The 11414-nt window shown below is 35.9% G+C and overlaps 1 protein-coding gene across 1 annotated transcript; it reads left to right on the top strand.

Moving 5' to 3' along the window:
• The first annotated feature begins 3177 nt into the window (after positions 1 to 3177).
• LOC6565326 (histidine-rich glycoprotein) lies at positions 3178 to 10626 on the top strand. The gene is made up of 2 exons (XM_032738396.1): positions 3178 to 3192; positions 10231 to 10626. Exons 1-2 carry the CDS (start codon positions 3178 to 3180, stop codon positions 10624 to 10626), a joined length of 411 nt encoding a protein of 136 aa, XP_032594287.1.
• Positions 10627 to 11414: the final 788 nt, after the last annotated feature.

The following is an 11414-nucleotide window of genomic DNA, read 5'->3' as shown; positions in this document are numbered from 1 at the left end:
ACAATCCGGACAGGCTGCGTGGTGACATCATGTATTTTCTTCTTCTTTTTTTTAGTGGGCTTAAGGCGGATTAGCTCTGCCACTGCTGCAGAATTCTTACATTTACTGTAAGCATAATGGTTAAATCGTATTTCCTAATTGTGACTCACACATAATTAAATGATATATTTTAGGTCCAACCGCACTTTCTTGGTCAGTAAATTTCGAAATCTATTTAATTGGGTAACTGACTGATCGGTGTTTTCTTTGATGTTATTTTGGAAAGTTTTTTTAATAAAGATAAAATTGGGTGTTATTCCACTTATCCTTAATATGCCTTTTGCTTGTGGCGTTTGCTAAATCAATTTTTTTTGGCGATGTTCTTCGGTCATGATTGACTTAAGAACTTTGCGGGGATTGCTGTCGGCTGGGGTGCATATCCTTTTGATGGTTGCCATTGGCAATTATTTTGCAAAAAATTAACAATAAATGGAACAAAACTTTTAGATAACTTTAGCGCTAACTTGGATCCCTTTCTGCGAGGTGCCATCTTATTTACATAGACAAAAGCCGTTGTCCGTCGGCTGAACACTTGTCCGGCAAATCGGTTCAGCAAAGGTTCAGTTCAGCAATAGCTGCGTCATGAAAGGCAGCAGCATCCTCGGCATCAGCATCACCTCATCATAGCAACACTCCTAATTGTCTTTATCCCACTTTTGACATTGTCATTAACAGGATCTGCGTCAGTTCGGATGAAAAAGCCATGTGAATCACTTCACACTTGATTTTTGCTTTACGGTTTAAGTTAATTTGTAAATAGAATGGCATTTAAAGCGGTAGAGAATGGCAACAATCAGAAATCAGAAACCAAAAATCATGCAGCGGGAATTGTATTTATATGTAAACTTGATTATAATTTAACATTTTTAGATTATTGCCATTAACAATGCATTTAAGGCTTACAGACTAGATGATTATTTTATTTGAAGCTTATGTTAAAGATTTCCAATAATTTAAGGCAATTTCGCTTGAGCAATTCATGTAAATCTTTCCACTTGATTGCAATTTTAAGCAATTTTCCCACTTATCCACTTATTTTCTGGGTGCAGGTGAAACTTTATTACATCTACGCAACATAAAAAGAGCGCGCAATTCGTTGTTGCCACATGTGATAACAGGCAGCAGGACATACCCACAAACACGCAGACATAAACAGATCTTGAGTTGAGTGTGACCTGTAAGTGCAATCAATGCGCTCGTGCAGCAGCATCAGTATCAGTAGCAGTATCAGGCACGTGCGAGCAGCTGTGCTATCAGTTGAAGTTGCCACAGGCAATCAGCCAGCAACGTGCATTCAGCATACTGGTTGCAGCAAGCGAATCTACAGTGCTATCTACAGCACTCCATGTCCAACCATATTCTCTTCGTGCGTTGTTGAACGCCGTCCATTATGCCGCCCCGGCCTCGAATGTCGATTTAATGCATAAACTTGACTGCTCAGCTTTTAACAGAGCAAAGTCTGGACACTGGCAATGGATAGTTGGTAGTTGGGCGTAGGAGATTGTATTTTACATTTTGTTGCTGTGTGACTGCGCTGTTATGCACTGGCTTTTAATACCCGTGCTCAAAGCATTTTACTCGACTTTAGTTCAGCAACTTTTATACTCATTACTTTCTCAATATATGTACAGACATTCAGATGACTAACCTGTTGTACAATTTATAAAATATATTTTAAAGATGTCATATATTAACTAAATTGTAAAATACCAATGAATTTAGGTCTGCTTAATATTGTGCAACTGTTAATGCATAATAAATAAATGCATATTAACAAATATTATCAATTAATTTTATTTTTTCCAATATTATTCATCGAATCATATTATAAAAAAAAATGATACTATTTTATTTTTGTTTATTTGTTTGATTTTAATCAAACTTTGAATGCTTTTCGATGTTGTAATAAACTTATCTTACTCCACAGCTTCGCAGACTTACCCATCTTTTCTATATTATTATTCTTGCTTTATTTTGTTTATTTTTTATTTATTTAAAATTTATAATTTAAATACTCCCTATCAATTTTGTATAATATAATTTGTAACTTTTACATTAAATTTTAATTTCCCAAAAGCTACTTAAAAAATTCTGGACTGTTTTTAGTACATAATATATAATCTTTTACACTGATTTTCCACAATAAAAAATAAATATTCATTAAATAAAATCTACAACAAAAGTGCTGCATATATGTAGCTTCGTATATTATAGTCGACTCCAGTCCGATTGCAGTGAATTGTATTATGTCTGAATATTTCTGAATTATACTTACGGGCGCAGCACAAAAGTTATTGCGGACGTTGACTGTTCAAAGTTGATGCAAAAGTGGTTGCACTTGCCACCTGCGTGTGTGTGTGTGTGTATGAGTGTGTGTGTATGAGTGTGTTTGTAGATGTTTGTGTGTGAAGCTATACGTCAATTTAGTTAATATTGCCGACGTTTATGATGAATTTATATGCTGCGGTTTTGCTTTACACAGCCAGAGGCAAACAAAGCCATTAAAAAGCAAGCTAAACAAAGTTATGACGTTTTATGTTTATAAAAACAACAATAGGAGCAACAAAAGCAGCAGACAATGCTTAAACTCAATTTGTACGAAGATACGCCCCAGAAAATATGGCAACAGAGGCAACTTTTGACAGAACATTGGCACTTGAACTTGGAACTCAATTCGCTAGCGAAAAAAGGCAATCATCTAATTTCGTTATTCATAGCAGTATTTGTAATATAGAGTTTATAAATTCATCTCATGAATTAAATATAGATTTGCTCTGTTTGAGTAAGCTCTATCAAAAGCCCAAATGAAAGCAATTTGTTTTCGGCATCCAAAAATACCTTCTGATAGGTATTTACCATGCGCACAAAATGCAGAGGACACAAGATAATCTGCACAATGAATCAAATTTTGTGATTTTCATTTATTGTCGGCTTAACATGTTACATAAATGTCAAACAGTTAGAAATACATTTTGTGGCATGTGTAAATACATTTGTACATTGTATTTACTAAAATAAATTTAATATAATTGCATCTGCAATTTGTTTCAACAAATCCATTATTAACAATGGTCAAAATATACTTGTTAGTTTGAGTGTGTTTGCAGTTCTATTGCATTTTGTGAAATGAATTTGGTTATGCTTCGGTTGGGAGTTCACAAAGCATATCTGCTACATTTTATAAATAAATATATTCAATATGGGTGACAATAAACGAGACCTTCGTTTACAAATTCTATCAATCGCATATATTGCAAAGTCAATTATAATGGCCAGACATCCTTGCCGGGTCGATTTCACACTCCTAGTTAAGTGCTTAAGTGTCATTGATCGGTTGATTGATTGTTTTATTGGAGGAGTCATCTTGTGCCTTATTTATTTATTTATTTTTTTATTTATTATAAAGCAAGTCAAAAGATATTACGTGCCTTGCTCGTACTGAATCAAACATTCATTCACAGTGGTTACGAAAATTTCTACAGTGTCTATCCTTAATGCGTTTTTAATCCGAACATTAACTTTTGGCATAGCTTAACAAATTCAAGTTTAAATGTGAAAGATCAGTTTTCTAAAATTTAAACAAGAAACAAGCAGGCAAGCAAATAGTATTATTATGTGTCTATGATATTATGTGTCCCGAAATGACTGTAGCGCAACCTAAACCTCATATCGGAACATCATCAAGCTGGCATAGGAGAGCATATATTTCAAGTTTAAGATCTCGATCTGTTATAGTCTCTGAGTTCCTTTTGTTCATACGGATGGACATGCAATGGATTTGGCCAAGCTTTTGACTCGGCTGGTGATCCTGATCAAGAATATATACACCTTAAGGTGTTTGAAAATACTTCCTTACCTATTTGATATTGATACATATTTTTAATGGGTTCAAGAAAAAGCGGTTATTTCAGACCACAGTTAATTTACTGACATCTCAATTATATTATACATTTAAAATACCAACCGAGCTGTATAATATATTTGTCCGATGTTAATAAGTTTTTTTTGCACAAATGCAAGAAGGCTCCTTATGCCCTGTAACCAGCTAGTATTGCTCTGGTATAGGACTATATTTATATGTATATATTTATAGTATGTTATATCTACGTATATATATATTTATGTGCACACATATATACAGATATATCTTTTTTAAATATTTGTTTTGTTACTAGCGTCTCGTCAGACATGTTGACAAAATGCTATTGTTATAGGAAGCCACAAAAACGAGCAAAGTGTCGAAATTCATTCTCTTTCAGCGCCTTTTTTGTTTGCCTCACAAGTTGGCACATTCACACACACACACACATACACATACACACACACCCACATTGTGGCACACACATGCAGGTTAATATGTCATATTTGTGTGTCTGCATATTTGTCGTCTGATTGTTGGTGCCACAATGCGTTTGGTTTTATTTCCAGACTGTTTGCGCATTGCTGTTTGTATTGTTGTAGTTGCTTTCATGTTTGCCTTATTGCAGTTCGTCCCGTTGGCAAATATCTAAAGAATTATGCGCTTTAACCTTTTCACATCCACAATAACACAGCAATTAATTTCGCAATTCTGACGAGCTAGTTAAATCTGGCTAATGCTATTTGTTTATCAGTTATCTGTCTACGATTGAACATCACCGGGCCAGTCTGCACACAACTATTTATAGTAATAAAAAACAATAATAAAACTCTAGTTAGAGTTGTTTAAATTATTTTCAATCAATATAAAATAATAGAATATAATCAATATACATAAACAATTTGAAATATGAAAATTCGATGCATATATGTATATATATGATTCGAATAAAATATATGCCTTATCACATTTGGTTATTTCACAGGAAATAATTTCTGCCAAATGCAATATTCTTATGTATATATTTACGTATATTATTGGACAAGAGTATTTATGCTGATGTTGGTCCTTAGTCAGAGCTGCTCTCTCTTATTTTAATGTGACACTTAAATGACAGCGTTGAAATTGAATTCAGCTCCATAGACACCACATCAGCCATCTGGGGCCTATTTAATCATTCGCACATAAGGGTCGTATGAGCAATATAATGTGTCGCTCCGCTCTTTGCTTGGCTTCTGCATTGTGCTGATGCTTGTCACTATTGTCGTCTTGAAGGCTTTGGCCCTGGATCCGGCTCCATCTCTAGCTCTGACTGCAGTTTCAATTTGGGTCGGGTCCGCGCCTCATTAATGTGCGCCGTGTGCGATTCAAATTAGGCACGCAAAGCGCTACCATTAAAAGCGGCGACAAAAAAGGCGGCAAACAAAACATAATAGAACAAAGCAGAGCAAAACAGAACAGAACAGCAGTGAAAAATAAGGAGAAAGTAACTGAAAACGAATCTGTCGCATAATTACAAAAAATGTGTCAGACATGGCCGTGTGAGCAGCTCGGCTTTTATGTGGAAAAGTCTAGACATGCGCTTGCCGGCCAGATCCGTGAGCAGAATGCCCCTTCCACAGTCCAGCCTACCAACTTGCAGCCAACGACTCTCAACAGTCCTTTCCACATGTCAATATGTGCTCCTACCGCACTCTCATACATACCCAGATCCCCCCCAGATCCAACCACTCTTTGAGGCATGCTCATGTGTGTGTGTGTGTGTGTTCAGAAGCTTTAAAGCAATTGTTGTCACTGCGTGTAATTGTTGATGCTTTTGTACAAAATCAGTATTTACGATTGACATGCCGGCCCAGTGGCTCTTTTGGCTTTGACTTCGTCAATGCTGACAATTGCAGGCAGACGATTTTTTGTTAAACGCACAAGCATCGATAATTGTCAGTGGAATTCCCAAGGCAAAGTCTTAATTCTATGCAAGATCAAAGCATCTGTTTTACATGCTTAAAGCTATATTTACGGATACCCTGCAGTTGTCAGATATATCCAGATATATGTACTTCTCTATGATCGGGCAAATTTAAGTAGTCCAACGTATTCATTAAATTTGTATCTTTTTTTATTGGAATAAAAATAATATAAAAAGTTTCATGGGCAGCAGTTAACAATTTTAATCTTCACATAAAAATTAAATTAAAATTTATTTAATTCCAAATGCCATTAAGAATAATCGAGTATTTTACAGATATTATCATTTTTTTTGTTTTTCTTTTTATATGATATTAAAGGTTATTGAATTACCTTTCCTAAAAGTATAAACTCTCTCTGTGTATATTTAAACAAACCTAAATAAATGGACTGCAGTGTGCTTTTAAATAAATAAATAAATGCATAGACGAGTGGGATACTTTAAATCAAGAATACAGAGTAACTGTTGAAGCTGTTGACCTTTACTATTTGTTATATTTGTAGTTTCCATGTTTATGTTAGGTTTGCTTTGATGCGTTTTTTTGTTTGCTCCACAACTTGAGAAAGAAGAAGACAATAACAATGGCAACAACATCATGTTGACTAAGAAGTCAGCTGGCTTTGCCATTCTTGTCGCTGGCCGAGGTACATTGATTTAAATTGGCCATTTCATTGCTCCATTATTTGCCTGAAATGCTGTGGATACTCAAGATTTGCCGAGATACTCAACTTGATTGTTTGCTTGGCTTGGCTTGGCCGTCGTCGTTTATTCTATTGCTTTTTGTTGCTACTTGCGCTTCTATTCGTTTATTCATTTATTTATTTACCTATTTTTTGTTTTGTCTGGTTTTAACTACTATTTATCTCATTGTTAGCGCTGTTGCTTTGTCCCTTTTTTTTTTGTAATTGTTTGCTATTTTACTTGCGTTGCCCTCGCACTTTAATATTAACAAGAGGATTTACTGTGTACTTAACTTAACGTTCAATGTCGATTTGAATCAAATTTCTGGATGGAGTAAACATTTACTGACCTGCAGCTGTTGACTAAAGGAAACGTTCAAATTCTGTTTTATTTTGAAAACTATGCAAATATGTACATAATTACAACTGTATTATGCTGCAAGGTAATAGTATCAGTTTCCGGTGGATGCATGTTTGTCAACTTGTGTCAGTAAGCGACATCCTTTTCTATCCTTTTATGTTCTGCTGTCTATAAATGCGGAATTACTTAATCAAGTTTATATGAACGTCGCTGGTATGAACATTTTAAGGTCTCGCTTCAAGTTTCAACAGCAAGTCAAAGACTGATGAAACAATTTATTCATCAGAATCATTTCCTGTTGTCAGCTGCAAAATCTTGGCTGCACTCGAAGTTGTACCGCAGATATGTGTATGAAGCTAAGTTATTTGTTGGAAATAGTGTTCATATTGTAATTAACTGAACAGGGCTTTTTCCTTTAAGTTACCAAATCCAGTTATGTTTAGAAACGAATGAATTCAATCGTCTTGCGTTCAATCACCTGCGCCGCTTCCCATTTACGATTCAAATGCCGTACTTATTTCAATTTGAATTCTTACCACATTTTCGGTTCTCTAGCTCTTCTGCATCTTTAATCCATTTCGACCCATCGACCCACTGCTATCCTTTTTCTATTTTTTTTATTTTTTTTACCCTTGCTCATTAGCCTAGCTGATGTCACATTTTTTAAGAGGTGATTCGACTTGGCCAAACGAATAAAACAAACGCTAGGAAACAGCTATCGAAGATTAGATTGCCTTGTAGAGTGGGGCTAATTGGTTACGTCTAAAGTGAACCCTTGATATAAGAAACCGACTGATTTCATTTGGGTCAATAGGTGAAACATCTGCGCCAATGAAAGCAAATCACAGCAATGTACATCTCCGTCTCAAGAAAATGGTTTCACTTCAGGAGAGCAGCGATCGCTAAATAGGTTGATTAATGTTTAAATACAAAAAAAGGTATCGAAAAGCGATTTCCAGTTGGTGCTTCGATACTCGATATTCGTCAGATATTCGTTTTGGGGAAGTGGCTGCGAAGGAATCTTGTAACCAGTAACTCTAGCTCTGAAATTGTGGGAGACAACGGCCTCGGATGAATAGAAATTTGAATTTGACGAATTCGCCAGTTTGCTGGGAAATGGGAAGACGACTTATAATACGTTTATATAAACGGCTGGGCGCTTACCAAATTATTAATTAAAACGGCTTTTGTGGCAGTCGCGCTTTAGACAGCGGCAGCAGCTTGTTATGCAAATTTTGTCGTCACTGTGTGGGAAAGTAGTTTACTTTTACTTTTGCACTGCAATTGCACCTGAGTGCTGTAGTTCCACTTGCTGCTAATGGTAGCATACTAACCCAATGAAATGCAAACGATTTTACATAAACTGGCAACTGGCAACAGGCAACAATAGAAACAGTCGAAACAACAGCGCCATTATGGAAATAGCTCACACATTTGCAGCGGCTTCAAAGTTCGGCTCAAATTTACATTTTGATAGTTTTTTTTTTTTGTTTTCGAGACTTTTTGTGTAATTTTGATTTTCTTGAGCGAACCGCTGGCAACATTCACTGCATGATTACCTAATCGTACTGCATTTTAATTGCTATCGCTAGGCTATGCTTATTTTATATGCATTTAAATGATAATTGGAACACTAGGAAGCTGATTTGAGCGCTTGGTAGGTTGTTAAATTTCAAGTCAATTAGCGATGGACACGATTAGACTGGGAAAGTAGTATTTACGTGAACAGATAACAATTTATGAGTACATTGTCTAGTAGATAATCATCTGCCATTTGAGCCTTTCACTGCTGCGCCCTAGTAAAGCACCTGTGTACTCCATTAAATTGCAGATCATTGCATTGCATAGTACATTTTGCATATGTATCCACATTTTGGTTTTTTTGTTGTTGTGCACATACTCGATCGAAAATCAAACGTTGCCACAGCCCTAACCATAATTGGGGTTGTCGATCCATCCATCCATCCATCCATCCATCATCATTAGTGTACAAATTTCACATTCACATTTTCTTGGGTGCGACTTGAGGAATGAATGAGGAAGCGAAGAAACCGCGGGTCTTGCAACGAATCACTCTCGATGTTGTTGCAAGCAGAACAGCACTGATATGCAACAATTATTAACATACAACATACAACTCAGTCCACAAGCCACATACAACCGAACAGGAAGATTTTCGTTAAGCAGTTGCACTAGATACTTTATTGGGAAAATCCAGATGATATTTGAATCTGATATCGATGTCACTCAATTGCCAATTAGCGTAATTCCAGCAATTTCTTAATGTTGCCACTATTGGTATTTTTTATTTTTCTTTGTTTGTTTGCTTATTTAAAAAGTCGTTGTATACACATGCATACAAAAATATATATAAGCACTTGTTTTTTTGTTTTTGATTTTTTTTTTTTGTTCAATTACCTTGCACTTGCATTATATATTCGTGCACAGCTCGACCGGTTAGTGGTGGCGGCGGTGGTTAACCCGCCAGTTTGTGACTGCCACTCACCACCACCACCAACACCAACACCACCAGCAACACCAGCAGCACCAGCAGCACCAGCAACAATTGGCAACAAGTTTTCAATGGAAAAGCGCCTGTCTCAAGAGACGGCTAGGCGGCGTATATGTAATAACTTTTAATTGAACGAGTTTCGCACGCATGTGTTAGCATCATTATCTGTGTGTGTGTGTGTGTGCGTGAGTGTGTGTGTGTATGCGACATAAGTTACAACAATAAGTAAAATGCAACAGCATTAGCGACAACATCTCTTATATGCAGCTAACGACTTCAATTTGAATTGTTGTTGTTGTTGTTGTTGCCCATTTTGAAGTTCGTTGCCGCGGCTGCACAATTGTTGTTGTTGTTGTTGCTGCTGTTGGTGTTTCACATTTCACTTGCTCGTGGACCGTTCGTATCGGCTCGCCACATATTTTTGGGTATAAATCGAATCTGGTCCCAAACGCCAAGCCACATTCAGTTCAGCAACGTCAAGGAGTCCACAACCAAAATACTCCCAGCAAACGGTTTCAAAAATAAAACCGAGCTTCCAAATTTTTTTTTTTGAAGTGAAAAGTTTGATTTTTTTTTACATTAATATTTTTGTGCGTGTTTGTGTTCGAAACAAAAACCAATATAATGTTCAAATTTATTGTAAGCAAAATATATTTGTTTGAAAATGCACTTTTAAATATTACTAAAAAAACGCACTAAAATCAAGGATATCAGCAATAATCAATTTGAATCTTTTCGGACAACATCCGATAATATAATATAATGAAATAATTTCAAATTTTTCTGTGTATTTTTTGTTTGTTTTCGACTTAGCTTCCTTGTCTGGCGCTCGTGGCATTAACTAGCGCGTTGCAAATTCATGATTACGAGCATGAGGAGCACGCCAAGTACGAGCCGGAACATGAGGAAACCGAGGTGCACCACGAGGTGGATCACAAGCACGCCACATCGCATCAGAGCGTTAAATTCCATCACTATCATGCGGTACCCGTTTACATTAAGCACGAGGATCAGCATCTGGTCAAGAAGCCCATCGAGATTGGCGGCACCAAGCAAAAGTTGAAGATTCTGCACCCGAAGACCGAACACAATCATAACCATGGCCTGGTGCTGGAGAACCACAGCGAGTCGCATCTGCACGAGCACGGCCATTACGAGGAGCCAGTGCATCATTCAGAGCACTACGATCATTATTCGCACCATGAATAGGCAAAAGAGGGGCCCACTAGACCCAATTGCCCAATACCCATATTGCCAAATAATGCTTAATTTTTTTTTCTTAATTCAGATGAGAGTCTGTTTCTTAAATATGTACGTTTAAGGCTTTGTGTTTATTTTTTCGTAATATTTTCGAAATAAAATTCTGCCCAAAGTATTATTGAAGAGAACTAATTAATGACATGGAGAATAACACTTCCAGACGACATTTTCATTTACATACAAATACAATTTTAGTTTCTTCATAAAGTTGATCAACTTGGTATTACGTATGTAGATAAAACAAAATCTGGTAGATAATTCTCTTATGTACCAATTATTTCAGATATCAAAATTTCTTAATAAATTTTAAAATTGATATTTGAAATTTCAGTATATTTTTTAAGTTAAATAACAGATACAAAATTCGAATTATTCTCGAAGCTTTATAAAATGATCTGCAAACGGAAGTTCATTGAATTTTCAAAGGTTTTTATTTTCTGTCTTCTACAGTTTATATTTAAATATCATACAGTTGAATGGATAGGTAGGCAAACGGGCACGACTAGATCGACTTTTGAAACCAATCAAACATATATTTCTGCTGGCAATATTAATTGGAACACCTTTATATTATTCCAATTATCCATTTTAACTGTATGCTCTGTATTAGTATCTTACAGGTAAATGAGAGTTTTACAAAACAAAAACATACATAAATCCCTCTTGGTCTTGTGATCTCCTATATATTATTAAGAAACTATGGTCGATATCGAATTCACCTGTGGTATATATAAATA

This window comes from Drosophila grimshawi, unplaced genomic scaffold (genome assembly GCF_018153295.1).
Source record: "Drosophila grimshawi isolate 15287-2541.00 unplaced genomic scaffold, ASM1815329v1 contig_848, whole genome shotgun sequence".
Taxonomy (NCBI): domain Eukaryota; kingdom Metazoa; phylum Arthropoda; class Insecta; order Diptera; family Drosophilidae; genus Drosophila; species Drosophila grimshawi.
Note: the sequence above shows the minus strand (reverse complement) of the source record. Positions and strands in the feature narration are given on the sequence as shown.